At 42.1% G+C, this 19,212-nt stretch overlaps 1 protein-coding gene across 2 annotated transcripts in view; it reads right to left on the bottom strand.

Annotated features, from left to right (window-relative positions):
- Positions 1–8,240: 8,240 nt before the first annotated feature.
- shtn1 (shootin 1) overlaps positions 8,241–19,212 on the bottom strand; it is a 28,767-nt gene continuing 17,795 nt past the window's right edge. Inside the window, exons 6-16 of one of the 2 annotated variants that reach the window (XM_083988005.1) lie at positions 18,869–18,966; positions 16,624–16,705; positions 16,377–16,471; positions 16,155–16,301; positions 15,089–15,242; positions 14,850–14,970; positions 13,427–13,509; positions 11,669–11,775; positions 10,037–10,087; positions 9,598–9,745; positions 8,241–8,778 (exon numbers count right to left, since the gene is read on the bottom strand). In XM_083988005.1, the coding sequence (XP_083844131.1) occupies positions 9,635–9,745; positions 10,037–10,087; positions 11,669–11,775; positions 13,427–13,509; positions 14,850–14,970; positions 15,089–15,242; positions 16,155–16,301; positions 16,377–16,471; positions 16,624–16,705; positions 18,869–18,966 (1,049 nt within the window). In that variant the 3' untranslated portion in view covers positions 8,241–8,778; positions 9,598–9,634. The remainder of the gene's footprint in view (positions 8,779–9,597; positions 9,746–10,036; positions 10,088–11,668; positions 11,776–13,426; positions 13,510–14,849; positions 14,971–15,088; positions 15,243–16,154; positions 16,302–16,376; positions 16,472–16,623; positions 16,706–18,868; positions 18,967–19,212) is intronic. The other variant, XM_083988006.1, reaches the window with a different exon arrangement.

Raw genomic sequence — 19,212 nt, 5'->3', positions numbered from 1 at the left:
TCAGGTGTATACAAACCATACAACCAGCTGCTCTACACAAGCACAGGTCTGCTTTGAAAGTCATAGTCAACCATCTCCTTGAAATATCCTAATGTAGCAGCACTCATGAGCCATAATATAATAAACACATGAGAAAGAGTAGCTCTCACACACACATAAACACATAGATAGATAGATAGATAGATAGATAGATAGATAGATAGATAGATAGATAGATAGATAGATAGATAGATAGATAGATAGATAGATAGATAGATAGATGCATTTTCATTATATATAATCAAAATGATCTTTTTAGACTTGATGTAAATGACACTGAACATTTAGCATAGTGCAAACTGAAGTCATAATGACAATGAGAGACAAAGAGAGTATACAGATACAGTATACACACACACACACACATAGTGGCATGTTAAAGTGTCATGTAAAAGTTTGGCCACCCCTGGTCAACATTTCTGTTAATGTGAACATGAAGTGGAAGATGAAATGATCTCATTTTTTCTCTCCATCTTTTACATTTTCAAAATGACAGAAAAGGAAAAGGTTTGGCCACCCTGCATAGTTAGTATCTTAAATATCTTGTCTCATACCTTGGTCAAAGTTATCTGAGAGCTCAAGTCTTTTGCAGGCTGCTGCTTTGTTTCCCTGTTTCACTCTAAAACTGTAGAAAACTAAAATAATACACTGCAAAAGAGTGTTTCATGCCTTTTGGAGATCATTTCATCTTCCACATATTGAACAATGAATATTTATATATATTATACATATATACATACTGTTGATATTTGGTGACAAAATTCAAAGAGTTGATTCACTGTGACACTGTGTCATTTGTGTCATGTGTTCATTTTTGCAGCAGCAGTTTTTCTTAAATAGAAGTGAATAAAAAAGGCTGTAAGATGCTATGGGAGGACAAAAGCCATAGAACACACACAGGCGCACACACACACACACACACACATGCACGGCTGTGTCAGTGTTGTCCAACAACACTGACTGGCCTTTTGTCTTCATACCTGGTCAACACCCCGGCCGACCCCCTCTTCTTGTGGCTCCTCAGTTTCTGCAGGAAACCATTGTGTGGGTGTGACAGTAAAAAAAAAAAAAAAACAGGAGTGGAGAGGAGCAGCTAGCGCCCGCCGCCCGGCCTGCAGCACACAGAAAGGGCTGCTTGGATACAGTGGGGAGTGGAGGAGTTTCTCAAGTGCTTTGTGTACAAGCCACATACAGTTGCATCAATGTACCTGTCAAGTGAGTTGTCCCATATTCGCGGCTCTTTTCTGTTAAATAGACAACTGGCAGGATCCGGCTGACACCACAATGCTCCCGCTTTTAAAGGGTGGAAATATAAATTTAGACCGAAGACGATGACAGAAGGTTTGTTGGACACAACACTGACATGCCTTCTTGCTTTCAGTTCCTGTCTTCTTCATATTTTTAGATTATAATACAGCCAAATTTGATGTACTTTGATGTCAGACAAATAAAATAAATGACTAATGTTCTCCAATTGTATTCGATAGTACTTGGTTTCTTGATTTTGCTAGCAGTGTTGCTGTAAATGTCAGCGAGTGAAGACAACCTCTAATCAATGAAACATGCAGACACAGACTGAGGCCAGGTGCACAGCCGCAGCTCAGCCCAGGCTCCCTGGCAGGCAATTACTGTGTTTGGGAAAATAAATGAAATGACTAACAAAGTAGGTCAAATTAAGGACCTCCCTAATTGCTGGTCGCCGAAGGGACGAAAATACAAAAACAACAAAACATTATATTGTATCGGCTGATGATGAGAGAAGAGATGGAGCGTCGACAATGGGCCGCGGCGGTGGAGAAGAAGTGCGAGCGAAGAAAAGGACACAGCACGCTCCGTGTAATGACACGTTTGGCCTCGATTGGTGGTGTGTGTACCGTCTGTCAGTCAATGTCAGCGAGTCTGCAGCTGGTGCAGATGGTGACGAAGGAATTGACCTGGTCATCGACTTGGTTTCTCCTGAGGGAAGAGACGCACTTGTCACTCCTCCACTGGATCAAACACAATATTGTACGTTGGCACATTATTGAGTCGTGCCAGGATGTCCTCCACTAGAAACTTCTCATTAGACATGGAGGATATGAGGAGACACCGATCAATACGAAGGCCTTCTCTTCTGCTCTCATTGTTCTCCCAGCGAGACAGCTGAGCCGCTCACTGGCTCCCTAACCTCCAGCATGGAGAACAGTCCAACAGGACTCTGCTCTTGTCAAATGTCACAGCCAAATTTCCTGTGTGCACAACTCATTAGTTCGGTAGCCTATCTATGTTCCACAGGTTCTATGTTCCCTTCTTACCCCTGCAAAAAAAAGGTTCTATGTTCCCCAGTTACCCAAAAAAGGTTCTTATTAAAGTGATAGTTCACCCAAAATTGAAATTTCACTCATTATCTACTCACCCTCATGTCGACAAAGGGCTGGGAGAAGTTTCAGAGTTATCCGTGGCTTCTTGCTGGTTGCAAATGGATACCAACTGTCTTCGTAACAAAAAGACACACCAAAAAACATCCAAATACCTCCATGCTGCTCGTATGTAATGACCGTCTTGTATTGAAGCCCCGAAATACGAAATTGTCGTACGAACCAGGGTCTGTGACGAACCGGGAAGAGGAACTTCGAGAAGCTTCCGCTACAAAACAAGCTTGAAAAATAGACTTATTTAATTTTTTTCGGGACAATTTTGCATTTCGGGGCTTCAATACAAGACGGACATTACATACGAGCAGCATGGAGGTATTTGGATGTTTTTTGGTGTGTCTTTTTGTTACGAAGACAGTTGGTATCCATTTGCAACCGTCATATGGACATGCACTGCTACGCCGAGACCCCCTGTAACTCAGAGAAGCCACGGATAACTCTGAAACTTCTCCCAGCCCTTAGTCGACATGAGGGTGAGTAGATAATGAGTGAAATTTCAATTTTGAGTGAACTATCCCTTTAAACAAAAAAAGGCAGGAAACGTAGCAGCAGCATTAATATGTTGTTTTAACATCTCTAAACACACACAATGGAACATAATGGAGAAGACCCTAACCCTAAAACAACATATTGATGCTACTGCTATGTTTCCAGCCTGTTTTTGGATAAGCAGAGAGCATAGAACCTTTTTTTTCAGTAAGGGGGGAACATAGAACCTCTTTCTTAGTAAGCGTGAACATAGAACCTTTTTTCTAGTAAGCGGGGAACATACAACTCGGAGGTCAAAATTCCCAACTCAGAAATTTCCGACTTCTGACATCATTGCGTTCACGCTGCAGGAACTCGGAAGAGAAAAAACATGGATACCTGAAGGAAGTTTGGCATGTTGTGGCTCATAGCTGAATACGAAAAATATATGCAGCAGCAAATTATGTTTATTTTGGAGGCAAATGAAGAGGAGAGGAGACGCCGCAGACGAGCGCACATATAATGTTGTGGCCTTGATAACAGTTAAACGTTATTTCCGTCACGTACGAGGACCACAATGTCACACAATATACAACAATCACAGCTTAATATAAACGTATTTCATATAGGCTACTGCAATAATACACAAAAAATATGCATTAAAACCTCAACAAATAACTAAAAATTTCTAAATTCTAACCATTTAAGACGAGGGCTGCCATGTTTTGATGTTGTCGTGACGTCAAGTCAGAAAGTCGGAGCTCTGAAATGATAGTTTTCGACCTGTAATTGAGTTTCTTACAATTCATTTTTTACAACTCGGAGCTCGTTTTTCTCCGACTTCCGAGTTGTTTTGAACGCAGCAATAGAACCTTTTTTTAGTAAGCGGGGAACATAGAACCTTTTTTTGGGGTGAGTTGGGAACATATAGAACCTGGGGAACATAGGGATGATCCCATTAGTTCATATAATCTCCTCACAGACCACTTCCTGCTTCTATTGTTGTAACAGGATCTGCAGATTAAATCAGGTAAACGTGTGACTTCCTGTGTGTGTGTGAGTGTGTCTGTGTGTGAGTGTGTGTGTGGATGCAGCTTTGAATAGCTGATGAATCTCGTTAGAGACGTGACTTTCAGCCACAATTACATTTCCAACATCCTCTGCTGGGTGGAGGGGTGGGGTGGGGTTGGGTTGGGTGGAAATTGCACCTCAGTGCTAAACGAAGCCTAAAGCTTTAATTAACTGCGGCGCACAATGGTTGAGGGACACTGCCCACAGTTCACGGCTCTCATGTTTCAATCCCTCACTCAAGGAAGTGTAAGAAAGGAAATTCAGGCAGGTGCTGAGGTAAAACAACACTGAGAGCAGCTCACTGTTGTGGTTATATCACCAGCATTCACCGTGGTTTTCAAAGGCCACAGGCTGATCCTCAGCTTCACACCTGACTTACAATCCACTTCTGACCGAGGCTTAAAGGGACAATCCACTGAAAGTCACTTTAACACTGTTACTAAACACAAAGGGCTCACGTGTTGTTGAAATACTTGTTACTATAAACATGAAGTGAAGGGTTGTTTCATTTACTCTGACACAAACAGGACTTTAACAGATAAGGAGTGATCTGCATCAGTGGACCAGAGTCTGGTTAAAGGACAATTCCGGGCAAATTCAACTCGGGGCTGTATTTTCCTAACATTTTAGGTCTAAAAGAAGCAATCTGAAGATTTTCAGTTTAAGTGCTCCTGTTTTGCGGTGGTTGTGTCTGTCCCCGCATCGCCACGGCAGCAATGAATGGGAGCGGATGCAAGTTCCGCTGCTTAGGCTGTTTACATCCCTCAAAGCCGTAATTTTTTTACTACCGTAGTTTTTATTACTTGAAGCAAGTCAAGAGTTGATATTCCTGTGTTTATGGCACAAACGGTAGCTTTCCCACTGCACCTGAACACACCGAGCACGGCAACTTGGGTCTCGCGCGAGACTCCGGGAGACTTTGAATTAGATCTAGTTTTACAAACATGTCGGCTTGCTTGAAGTAAATAAACTTCTCGGTGCATGTTTGAGTAGCCATCTGACGCTGACTGTGGAAAAAAATTACGGTTTTCGATTTATGGTTAAAGATTAGCAATCGATACATAAAATACTTTACAGGATTCAGGTTTGTTGTCCCACAGAGAAAATCATCTGGATACAGCAGGAGTGGACGGATGAGCACCACTGTCTCTGTTTCCCTCCTGTAAATGAATCTCTGCTGTGACTGGGTTACACATGAAGCATCACACTCTGACCAAGGCCTCACAGTTAAGTAAATGCTGTGACATCACAGTAATACAGACACACACACACGGCTAATAGCCCACCAAGTCATCTCGCTTCATCCCAAAATTCACAAATGAAATGGAAATTCTTAGGTTGCAAAAACAAGCAGTGAGGATCACCACCTTTTCTCCTCCAAGAAGCCACTCATCACCGTTGACATCCTCCATATCTCTCAGATTAATAACCTCCAAATTGCTCAATTTGTCCTTCAAACAAAACACATACCCACTTTTTTTTTTCCACGAACAAATGGATTTCATGATTATTCAAGCCGTGAAGCTCCCAGCTTCGGCTCCCAAAATCGCAAACTGTTTCCTCTCAATTCAAGAGGTTCCAAATATGGAATTCACTTCCTGCCCACTTTAATAAACTTTTGCATGTGTCATTTCAAAAATCTTGCAGATTTTTTGCCCAATGTTTTTTTTAATGGTAATTGTATTACCTAATTTTTTAACCCTCTATGGTACCATGTTGCCCTCAGGCAACATACCACTTTTTGGCCTGTCACATCTCCACAATTCATCCCATTTAATGCTGTAATACTTTAAAAAAGAGAGGAGACATTAGATAACCAATAACAATGCTTTAATTCATCACATGCCTTTCAAGAAGCCATACTGAATCCCTTTTTTGCAGACTTTTTCAAAGGAAACAGGTTTGCCATTTTGCTCCACTAAAACGGTCTGAAAACATAACTTCCTGGCCCTTTTTCATCTGGAATTTTTTTTTTACACTAATAGATTAGTAAAGTTTAATTTTTAATAGTTCCATGCAATTTATTTACTTATTAAATAATGGAAACTTGTTAAAATGCACCTGTTGCCCGAAAGCAACAACATACCATTATAGAAAATTGCAATGTTGCCTTGAGGCAACAGTGGACCATTATGGAATCAATATTGCATTATGAGACTATGGTAGTGTGTGTTTAGGTGTAAATATAATGTTCAAAAACATATAATTCATCATAATTTTGTTTTTATCCTTAATAAATTTGATTTTGGATGCAGTAAAGTAAATGTGACAGACGGTCCTGTCACTATGCCTCGAACTGATCGTGCGCCCTGGCTACTTGGCCAAGGGGATGTTCCTTTGGTTGACTGGTAAGTGCGCATGACTATTACCCGGGAGGTGTGGGTTCAATCCTCGCCCGGGCCCTCTTCACCTTGCCACATAAACATCAGGCTATTATGATGATGATGAGGAAGATGAGAATGAGAATTCGGATGAGGCCAGTGAAGGGGAAAGTCTAGAGACTGGTGTTTCTAATACATATGATGAACCGTAATGGTACAATGTTGCCTACAGTCAAAAAATCCCAAAAACTTCCAAATATAAATAATTTTAAAACATTTCTTTAGATTATGTTTATTTAGTCTATTTTGAGACATAAAAACACTCCAAACATTTTTTCCCCCACTGGCATCATAATGCGTACCATAGAATGTGCTAAATAAACAAATATAAATACAAAATTGATTGATTGATTTGACCAATTATAAACATGCAGCATTTAACTAATATAAATGTATTTAAATCTGATTGGTTGGTCTGTGTGTCTCATGTATAATGTGATTATAAGGCTTTATTTTTAGGTGACAGAAAACGGTGCATGTCCTAAACAGTCGCCCAATAACAAGGCTTCACGTCGGGCGGTCTGTTCTACAGCTGAACAGGAAGTGCCACCGCAGGTTGGAGGCGACAGAGAGGAGGCGGTGCAGTGCCCTACATACAATGTGGGTTGGGGGGGGGGCTGATGTAAGTGTGAGTGAGGGGAGCAGTGAAAACCCAGATCTGCTCCAGTGGCCTGTGATTGTCACTGGGTGGCTACAAGGTTAAAACTTGTCTAGACAGAAGCATTCAGAGACTTTGCTTTGGCAGAAGCTCAAGGCCGCAGAACAAACAGAACAAACCGGAGAACAAACAATAAACTGGGCTTCCCCCTCCAGATTAGAAAAAGAGCTGAATCAAGCCCGAAGGTGGCGAGTGATACACACCTTTCATTTCACTAGAATGGAACTCGTGGAAATTGTTGACACCTTTCTGCTCTCTGTCCACAGGTTGTGTTACAGACGAGGTTTAGGGCCACAGGGCTATGGGATTTTTTTTAACCAAAAAGTCAGAATTCAGAGAAGAAAGTCACGTTTACACAGAGAGAGAGAGAGCGAGAGAGAGTCTTAATCCTGCTCTCAACCTGGATGTCTGTCTCCTTTTTCCTCAGAGGACCCATCACACTGTGTCACTGCTCACAACACAATCACACAATTTTAAAGTGGCATTAGACAAACCACCATGCGACCCTGCCCCCCCAACACCTCTGATTAAAAGCTGTTCTCTGCTTAGATCATCAAACAGACAACCAATCACAGTGGTGTATTTGTGGCTCCTAGCAGTTAGTGGTAGTGACTGTCAGTCTGGCTACTGTTCACCCAGTTCTCAGGCAGAGGGAAACCCCAGAGACACATACAACTCTGTAGATACAGCTGCAAGTAAGTATTGAACACATCCACATTTTTCTCAGTAAATATATTTCTGACATGAGATTTTTACACGGTGTTGTTAACAAGTAATCCATACATGCAAAGAAATCAAAACATATGCTGTATGTGGACACACAAAACCAGGACACAAATTATTTTCATCATAAATATGTGTTTTTGCACATGCAGTTTCCCATTATAAATCTCACTCATTGAGAAAGTGGGTGCATGTGCATGGAGCCTAATTTCCACTCCCGGAACTGACCATAAACTGATTTGATTTGATAATAACTTAACTGACTGTGAAACTGAGGTTTCAGTTTACTTTAGTACAATGACTTTAAATGTTGACGTCCTGTTTTACTCTGAAATTTATCTATTGAGACTAGAGAAGTGTGACATGTAGATATTGAAATAGTATAAAAACAGGTTGCAGAATGACTCATAATAATCAATAAACATATGAAATGATGCTCAAGGAACACTGAGCCAAAACAATGATTTGTGTTTATGAATTGTAATTTTATTGCTGTGTGAATAGCTACATTTGTAATAATGATGAGTTGGTAATTGTATTTTAGGTTCAATTACATGTCTCTCATTTGGATCACTTTGGAAAACCGTGGGGTAATAAATACAACTTTATGTGCAGGATATGGCTTATGTGAACAACACATCATTAATGCATCTGGCTCTGGTTGTATTAATTGGCTGGTTTTGTTTCTTACTGATCAAGCAGAAATAAAACCAAATGACTGACAGTTTGAACTCTTCTCCATCCAGTCCAACCTCTCTCCATCTTCTTCTTTTTCCTGGAACAGTTTCCAGAGTCCCAGATAGAAGTGAGGTTCACTCACACCGACAGTGTCATTATTCCATACACAACATTTCTTTTAAAATCATACGTAAAAACTTGTCTGTTGTCACTTTACATGTAAACACAACAGTAAAGTTGTTCGTTTTTTCACTCTGTGTTCTTTTCTCCAGTCACATCCTGTCGTCATGGAGTCTGATGCAAGAGCCTGGTCACACACCTCACACTGCAGAGGGGCTGGACGGAGCTGCACAAAGAGACAAACACACTATAGATGTTTAACACACCAACAAGAGATGAACCCACACAGTCACTCAGAGTCACAGATGGTTCCAGAAGTGTCACCATGTTCCCTTCCTTCCTTCCTTCCTTCCTTCCTTCCTTCCTTCCTTCCTTCCTTCCTTCCTTCCTTCCTTCCTTCCTTCCTTCCTTCCTTCCTTCCTTCCTTCCTTCCTTCCTTCATTCCTTCCTTCCTTCATTCCTTCCTTCCTTCATTCCCTTCATCCTTACTTCTTCTTCCTTCCTCCAGTTGACCTGTTCCCGCCCTCCATCTTTCTTTCCTTCCTTTTCCCTTCTTCCTTCCTTGAACAAATCTGTTCTCTCCCTCCATCTTTCTTTCCTTCCCTTTTCCCTTCTTTCCACAATCGTTTTTGCCTCCCTCCCTTCTTTCCTTCCCTTCGTCCCTTTTCGTCTATCTTTCCTTCCTTCTTTCCTCCCATCGTTCCCTTTGTCCTTCCTTCCTTCCTTCCTTCCTTCCTTCCTTCCTTCCTTCCTTCCTTCCTTCATTCTTTCCCTTCCTCCTTCCTTCCTTCCTTCCTTCTATCCCTTTATCCTTCCTTCCTTCCGTTCATCTATCCCTTCGTCCTTCCTTCCTTCCTTCCTTCCTTTTGTCCCTCCTTCTTTGACCCAGGAGGACAACAGGAGGGTTAAAAATAAGACATCAGATCTATAAAGCCAACCTATGACTAGAAACTCCTGATGGACTGAGGAGACAAAAACTCTGTCTTCTACCACAAACAAACAGCGGATGCATCCAAGCCCACAGAGAGTGTGAAGGGGTTGAAACTTACTGTTGTGTGTGTGTTTGTGTGTGTGTGTGTGTGTTAGGACTCCAGAGCTCCCCGCCGCTGCATCAGGATCCTCTGCAACTCATTATCGTGGTCTGCTGACGGAGGCGCAGCCTTTATTTGCGGGGGGGTTCTATTGAAATTGTCCTGGACAAAGACACACAGAGACACATCACACACATGGACAGATCTGTGGGAGTGGCTGCAGTCGTCTGAACTCTGGATAATTAACAGTGCAACAGTAACAGAACATTTCTTTATCCGAGGCCTTTTCACCTTGGTTGGATGATATCTTATTTGAACGTTAGACTCTGGTGTGAGCCCGTCCACATACGGTGCTGTCTCCACTGAGACAACAAAGTCTCCTCTGGTATAAATACAGTGAAAGTTCAACTAGTAAAATATGGCTTGTGAGGATATTTGATTGCTGATCATTACCATGATTCCTTTAAGTTCCTGAATGGCAGAATTAGAGGGCAGCCGCTGCATCTGACAAAAGGAAAATTGGAGGAAAAAGATGGGTTTGGTAAATAAACAGCAGTCTGACCCATTATACTTATTTTTCCTCAATCAGCACTTAGAGGCTAAACTGCACCTCTTACCACCGAGACGAGACACTGCAGCGCGAGGATGTATGCTTTCTACAAGAAGCAAATGTGTCAACACGCGCTCATTCTGAGTCACGTCAATTTTCCCATCCTCATTATTTATAATTACCGTGCAGAGCAGGTCCTATCTAATGCTATCTAATTTGGCAGAGTTGTTGTGGTGGAGGAACACGTTAGACTAAAAGATGTCTTGGCCATATGTCTTGTTTTATGGAAACAAGTAGCTCTTAGGTAATCCCACACACTGATGGATTTAAGAGCACTGAACAATATGCTCAACAATGTACCAAACTAATTCAGGGCCTCAGAGCCGGTCGACGCTCGGTGCTTGAGCTGGGTGATTTCAGGGAAAATGGAAACACGCTTCCTCTAATGTAACATATAGAAGACATGTCTGCAGACTGCATTAAACTTTTAGCTGGGTGGTGCTCTGTGTCTGTCTGTCTGTCTGTCTTCTTCTGTTGAGTCCAGTGTGGGGTAATGTACAATGTAATATGACACAGAGGCGGTGGTGTGTACTCATTGAACCAGGTCTAATTCTGTGTGTGTAAGATAATAAAGGGTGTTATTTATTATGTTGTAATTTAGGTTTAGGTTTATTTATTTAGCAAAAAAATAAAATGCGTATAACGCTGTGCAAGGAGGGAACGAAGTCCTAGCGAACTTGTACAAGGTTCCACCCCTTTCAATAATACAAAACAAGAGACAAACAGACAACATACTGTACATGAGCTAAACAAAAACAAAAGACAAAAGATCAATAGCAGCAGGAATCAAGGTAGGACTTGAAGCAAATAACAGCAAAACAATATGTGACAAAGGCAGAACAATGACAGAGAAAATATAGTTAAAGAGCGAGTAGGGAAAGATAATTAGGTTCCTGTGGAAAGTAAAAATTCCTTCAGATTCTTTTTAAAAATGCAATGGGAGGAGATGGAACCTCAGTGATAAGTTTAATTCAGTCCAAAGCTTGGAGCCTCTATAAGTAATGTTCAATTGATGTTCGGGAAGACGGTAAAAATAAGATGTTATTACTAAACCTCGTTTGATAGGAATGAATATCTGTGGTCGGAATAAATAAATTATGAAAAGTAATAGGCAGATCTGTTTCAGTGCTGAAGAACACCAGCCTCTCACTTTATTCTTTAAGGCCCAGTAACATTTCTATAATAGAGTCCTGCGCTGACTGAAGACTGTGACATGTCATGAAATAATATGAGGATCCTGAAAAAAACATGTTTCAAGTCACTTGAGTGAGGAACACAAAACACATTTCATCAACAAATAAAACAACTGAACAACAAAACCATTTTTCAAGATTCAAAATGAGTCATGTTCAAATAAATATAAATGATATCAGTTGGGTTTCCAGTATTCAACATCAACATCCAGGTCAAAGATCAAGACCCACACACTGATCCAGTCTGGTCACAGATCCTGTTGGGAGGTTTGAAGGTTTTACCTGTCTCCTCCTGGCTCTGTTTGGTGATTGGCTGACGGGTCGAAGCTGAACTCCTTTCTTGATCCTCTGCATCATTTCATCCACCGCCTGCTGCCTGACGTCCAAATCTGACACACACAACACGCAAACACAAACAGTCCTTTGTGGGTTAGGGTTAGTACAAGGCGCTGTTTCTGAGCACTGAAATAAAACTCACTTGGATATAGAAGTTTAAAAACTGTTGTTGGACAATCTCTAGGGCCCAGTTGTTGAGAAGGTTTCATCTGGATCGAAATTATCTGGATTTGGAAATCCCCAGTTTTGCCATCCAGGATCATGTAATCCATCTTTACTTTATCACAGTTGTACAGTAGAAAGAAACATTGGGAGTTATCTCCCTACTCTCATACAGCAGTTTGAAAAAGAGCATTGTTTTGCTCGAAACGTCACGCTATTAAATTTTTCTGAAGGGAGCTCATGGTGTGCGGATTTTTTCTCTTTTTGCAGTTATCTCCCTACAGAAAAAGTTTTGAACAAACCAAACTGAGGGTTTGATCCAGATTAAAATCAAGATTTTTAGTTTTGAAGAACCCATTTTCAAGATTTGATCCAATCCAAAATCCGATCAGAACAACTGGGCCCAGGTTTTGTGCAGCATCATGGTCAGCTCTGATGGAGGCGGCTGTAGCCAGGGAACAATCATTACTGCTGTTAGTTCTCTGGTATTCAGAGCGCTGTGTGTGAGGCTACCAAAATCTATTTGGGGTGAACTGGGCCTGTGTAAAACACAGACACTATTCATCTGTTTCCATGCAGAAGTTGGGCTAGGAAGAGAGACTTTCTCAAGTTCACAAAAGGCGGGAACAAAAACTCTAATTCTGCAATGAGGCAGCCTATTGGCAAAGAAATGTGAATATTTAATTTTCCAACACAAAACATTCAAAAGCTTCCACAATGGAGCTGTTGTTGGTAAGATGTCTACGTCAAATGTCATGCAAAAACTATTTTGTGTTAAAGTAATGGTAAAATACTTTCCTCCAAAGTGCTCAGAAAGAGACTATTATTCTGGTGTCAGAGTAGAAGATACCCTGAGCGTAGTGCCCAATTCAGGTCTCACATATTCAAAAACTACTTAACAAAATGAGGAGCCAGTGCAGCCTGTTGAGTGAACATTGCTGTTCTACCAGCTCTGATGAGTCAAGGTTTCTCTTTTGTTTGTGCAAATTGAAGAATTTAACATGTTGACCTAATAGGCCAGTGATGGAGATTTGAGTTTGAATTTCTTATGCACCACTTGCTACAGTATTTGTCCTTCCACACACAAGTGACATTGATTTGCAAAGGAAAAGGTGAAAAAGGATAAATTCTAAATGAAAAAAAGAAAAATCAGGATTCAAGACCAGTCGTCCTGCACTAGAATATATTAGCTGCCAGAGAAGAGGAGAATAAAATACTATATGACTATAGCATACATCACAGAGAGAGGACAGATGTCTTGTGTAAATGTTTTTTACATAACACAGTCAAAATGAATATTTGCATGTTAAAGCAAGATAACTTGACACTGATGTCCACCATAGAGTTGTGAGGATGATGTTTCTGCTGTGAGAATGACCTATTATTGAAAAAAGGGACACTACATTGACTTGACAGTCAGAAACACGTATCTTGGAGACTAGAGGAGTAGGGGACAGTCAAACCGTCCTTCACAGTGGATTCAGCCACTTTGATCAGACCACATGTTAGATGGGACAGTATATGTGTGTGCTGGATGTGTACCTGGTGTCTTGGCAGAGTCCTGATCCACCAGTGGGATGTCAGCGCTGACGTCCCTTCTCTTTCGGATCAGTGACAACAGTGAGCTGTGGGGAGGACACATGGTCACCACCAGATCATTTCATATATTGTCATTATGTCTAACACATGTTAACTTACAGTAAACTTACATATATCACAGACCTGTGTGTAATATATCCCAGAGCCTGTCAGTGTTGGTTATATTATGTAAAAGTCAGGGATTGCTTTCCCAGAATTGGAAGAGACATGTTTAAAATTATTAAGATAATATAAGATATATGTATGTATTTTATACATATAGCATAGATATAAAAATACAGAAAGGTATAATTAACAAAGATGGCAGCAATTATGGAAATACTTTCATCATCATTTGATTAATCATTAAAGCCCCAGTATGTAACTTATTTGGCTTTTTATTAGCAAAAATCAAATATTGCTTTCATAAATACATATTTCTTTCTTTTTTGGGGGGGGCTTTTTTGCCTTTATTTGATAGCACAGTGAGATAGACAGGAAAGGGGGAGGCAGAGAGAGGGGGGGAACGACATGCAGGAAAGGTCTGCCCGACGCAGGATTTGAACCGGGGACGCCTGCGTTGAGGACTGTAGCCTCTACATGGGGCGGCTGCTTTAACTACTGCGCCACGCACCGCCCCATAAATACATATTTCAATTAAATCTAATCATACCCGCATACAAATGAAAGCTTTCTCGTACCTTAGAATGAGTTGTTACAAGTCGTTACAAATACATAAGTGGGCGACGCACCGAACCGAGGCGGCCATGTTGCATCGCCATTTTTTACGTTCAGTGGCAGCGTGACCGTAGGTAACCGGGCGCATGACGTCTGTCCGACTACCCATTTCTCCGACCATACATTTCTTTATTTTTGCTTCCATTAGTCCGACCACCCATTTCTCCGACTTAAGTAGCCCTAACCCTTCTAAACCTAACCATAACACTGTAGAATGGGTAGTCGGAGAAATGAGCCGTCTGACTTTTGGGCAGTCGGACAGTCGGACTGATGTATGCTCCCCGTAGGGAACCACAGAAACTCACCGGAGAAAGTTTTCCAGGTAGCGCCTGTTAAAGTAACATTGCGGAGTTTTTCGGCCTTAAAATAATGTTTCCAGACTCATTGCAATGGTAGAAAAATGGTTAATAGGATGAATGGTGCTGCCGCTGCAGCCTGAGCCGGGTCGTGTCGGCTGAAACTGCACTATGTAACTTCCCTGCACGGGTACGAAACACCGCCCCCCCTCCTCCCCCCTCCCCTCTGCGTCGAGGGAGAGACGTGGTGGGTAAAAGCGAAACTTACGGTTCTCCACTATATTTTCATACCCTTTGTAACATGTGATGTAAGGTGCATCGTAGTGAAAATGACAAAGCGTGTGTGGTCAAACCTCAGTGGGTTGGAGGACGGGGCTGAAGCTGGAGGCAGTGGAGGAGGTGGGGGTGGAGGTGGAGGTGCTGGGGCCGGGGGTGGGTTGAGAAGTTTCTGGAGCTTCTTCTGGAGCTCCTCGACTTTCCAGCAGCAGCAGCAGCAGCAGAGAGAGAGAGAACAGAGGAGAAGAGTGTTTACAGTGAGGACTATGACATGGATCCTATCACCGACACAGTGTCCAGTGTAACGTCCTCTCACCTGTGAAGCTCAGATCCTTGACCTGCACCTCGGCCTTGGAGCATTTGTCAGTGAACTCCCTCTTCTCCTCCTCCACAAGCTGCAGTTTGCGCCTCAGAGCCGTCAGCTCCCTCTGAGCCTCGCAGGCGCTCAGCCTGTCCTCCATCTGCTTCATCTGAGGGACGAGCACAGGACACAGTCACTGATCCTGATCCGGAGCACGGCTTACTGTTACATGTCCAAACTTCCAGACAGGAAGGACGAGGAGCCACTAGAGATCTGCTCTGTACGTTCCAGCACAGTGACTGCTGCAGCTCCTGTGCTAATCATTTGTCATGAGTGGAGCTGGACAGCTGCCAGATGACAGTCAGTCATCTGCTTTCATCCCCAGTTCCTTAACCAGTGTTTTAATTGTTTCTCAAATTAAGGGTATGGCAACCTCTATCCCGGCACCAGGAGAGATCACTGATCCCACTCAGCTCTAATTGTTTTCCATCAGTTCCAGGGGAGGGGGTGGCAGCCGGGGGCTTCATCGCTGCTTTTAATTATTAATCTGGCAGGTCTCGGCCCCTGGTTGTACTGTCACGGCCCAGGATAATTCACCAGGCATCCCCCAATGTGACTAATGGGAAAATGGGCAAAGATTAAGGAGATAGATAGATAGATAGATAGATAGATAGATAGATAGATAGATAGATAGATAGATAGATAGATAGATAGATAGATAGATAGATAGATAGATAGATAGATAGATAGATAGATAGATAGATAGATAGATAGATAGATGGATGGAGAGAGGGACAGACAGACAGACAGTTAGACAGACAGTTAGATAGACAGATAGATAGATAGATGGATGGATGGATGGACGGGCGGGCGGACGGACGGACGGACGGACGGACAGGCAGATAGATAGATAGATAGATAGATAGATAGATAGATAGATAGATAGATAGATAGATAGATAGATAGATAGATAGATAGATAGATAGATAGATAGATAGATAGATAGATAGATAGATAGATAGATAGATAGATAGATAGATGGATAGATCATGTATTATTATACTGAGTTGTGTGAGGAGACCTGGTTCTGGTGCTCCAGTCTCTGCGTCTCCAGATCCTGGGTCAGTGTGGTGACCTGGCTCAGGGCGTCCTGCAGAGCCTGACTGGGGGCGGAGCTCTGCATCAGGATCTGACTCTGTCTCTTCAGCTTCTTCTGCTCCACCACCATCTGGGGAGAAGGAGGAGGGCAGAGTCAGGAGCCGGCAGAGCCACGCTCATCACACAGGCTGCCGTCAAAACTCACCTCTCTGCCAAAGGTCTCCGCCTCAGTCCTCAGATGTCTCTCCAGGTCCAGCGTGTCCTGCAGGGCCTTGTATTCATCCACAGCGAACTGAGACACTGGACAAAGATTTACACAGTTGCTCTCTTACTGCTGAGATGTCACTGATCACCTTGTGGCAATACACTAGTGTGTTAACTGTAGGGAAATCAGGCCAGGCTCATAATGAACAGCCTCCTCCATGTTAGATTATAGAAGACCCCACACTCACCTCTGTTATATTTCCCCAGGAGCTTCTTCTGCTGCAGCGTCTCAGCTATTAACACACTGTTATCATGTTTCTCCTTCAGCAGCTGCACATGTCAGGAGGGACACAGCTCAGAGAGAGTGATTCCAGTCACAGTGGAGGTGACACACAGGGTTTACATACACTGACCCTGACAACTCAACACATTCAAACTTAAGAAAACAGCCATTAAACTGCAGCCATCCGTACTCGTTGTTGTGTAAATGTATGCATGTGCATCCCTGTACTCATGCAGGAAATGCTGCTAAAACTCAACTCCCTGCAACTTCAAAAAACACATGCAAATGAACAAATGCAGCGCAGTTTAAGAAAACATCCTCATCAATTTGATGACACATGACCTGGAGATACTCACAGCACAACACAGTGTCTCCATGGGACGCTAACAAGTGATGGACCTGCTGGGAGTTGTCATTAAAAGCCCAACTGTGACTTCTGAAGCTAAAAGCATTGAACAGGTGTATCCCAGCTGGTTTATCACTTTTTTTCTTTTTAAGAGATAGTTCAACATTTTGGCAAATTGGCCCATTGCCATAATCCTTATAATCTTAGGAGTAGGTCCGTTACCTTTAATGTCGGTGCAAGCTATTTTCAGAACGGCAGAGCAGGGCGGCGAGCTGCTCAGAGCTACGCTACGGAGGCTAATGGGATTTCTTGGTTTCCCTAATCAAACTCATCAAATACACAATCCAGCAACTCCAAAACGCTGTCGTAGACAAGTTGTGACCTGCACATTCACATTCAGATAATAACAGAACGTTTCGAGACAGAGTTGTTTTAGAGGTAAATTCATGCAAAACCGCTGATGTGCGTTGACGTCGGGGACAGTTTTTCAGCAAGCAGTCTCTGCATTTGCCTCGAGAACAACTCGTCTCGTAACGTTCCGTTATTATCTCATACCGTGCAGGTCACAACTTGTCCACCAGAGCGTTTTGGAGATGTTGGATTGTGTATTTGATGAGTTTGATGAGGGATACCAAGAAATCCCATTAGCCTCCGTAGTGTAGTTCTGAGTAGCTCGCGGCTCTGCTCCGCCGTTCTAAAAATAGCTTGCACTGACAATTAAAGGTCCTAAACATATAGGGATTATGGCAATAGGAGAATTTGCCAAAATGTTGAACTATCCCTTTGAATTATTTTTGCTATAATTCTGACAGAAAGAGTGAGAATAAGAAAGAGAACAAGAGTGAGAGCGATGATGACGATAATATGAAATAAAGGGCCATGGCTTGGACTTGAACTTGGGTCACATGTGGTTGTGTTTGTGTGTTGTCAAATTGATGAAGATGTTTTCTGAATTTGCACGTTTGTGTTTCCTTTTGTTTGCAAAAGAATACTGTAGATGAATAGTGTCAGAGAGACTGAAAACACTCTGACAAAAACAGGATGTCCAACTTTACTCCCGAGTTACTGTGTCTCTGCGAATGGTCCATCTCACCAATTTCTCTTCAAATTCAATTGTATTTGCAGGATGTGTTTGAGTCTTTCCATATCCAGTATCACCTCAACAATGTCCAGCCAGTGTCTCAAAGAAGACATGTCCACCTGGAGTCTTCATGCTGGACATTGTTTGTGAAGTTACTTAAATAAAGGGCCTCAAATGTCTTTGGTACTTTTCATAACCTAAGACCATTTTTAACTCCACCTGTACATCATTACAGTATTTATCCTTTATTTTAGGGACATTTGTTTGCCTTTATTTGACAGGATTGTGCAGAGAGACTAGAGGAATGCCATGCAAAAAAAATTGTCTCGGTCTGGAATCCAATCAGTAATCAGCGCAACATGGGACGTGCTCTCTAACCACTCGATTTGTCCTTACCAAAAAAAAGTCAACACAGTCTCCAGCATGTCTCTGTGTCTGGACAGGCTTTCATTTGTCTTCAGTTTGCATGTGTTTTCTTAAGCTGCAGTGCACTGAGCGATATGCAGTTTGCACCACATCACCCTTCTAACACAAATGCAGCCATGATGTTGACTGTGATAGATCATCACACAGCGCAGTATTAACACCTACTCTCCTCTGTCAACATGCTAATGTGCACATACTCAGGTTGTCCACATCTGGCGTTGTGTTAATGTCAGGTTTTCAAGAGTGTGGTGGCCTTGCTGTTGCCATTCATTTGATATGAGCACAAATGTGTGGATTAAATGCAGTGTGAATGGAGTGTTAGCAGCAGGGAAAAGCAACAGAAAGATGCTTACGTACTTCCTCCCTGGTTTCTCTCAGTTGGTTTCTCAAAGACTCAAGTTCACTGACTGCTCGATTTTTCTCCGTCATTGTCGACTCCAGCCGATCCTGCAGCTCTGCAACAAAGACAAGTATTATTTTTTATTATTATTATAATTTTTATTAGTATTATCATTATTTATTTATTTTAAAATTCGTAGTAGTAGTGGTGTTATTGTAGTAGAAGATGTAGTATACTGTATATGGGATGTGCTCCCATACTACATATAGAGTATATATGAGTTCATTTGCAAAAGCAGATAAGTGCCATTTTGAAAAAAATGAGCTGAGGCTTTGTAATTATTCTTTGCTAATTATTCTTT

Source organism: Trachurus trachurus (genome assembly GCF_905171665.1).
Source record: "Trachurus trachurus genome assembly, chromosome: 15".
NCBI lineage: Eukaryota > Metazoa > Chordata > Actinopteri > Carangiformes > Carangidae > Trachurus > Trachurus trachurus.
This window is presented reverse-complemented; position numbering and strand designations above follow the sequence as displayed.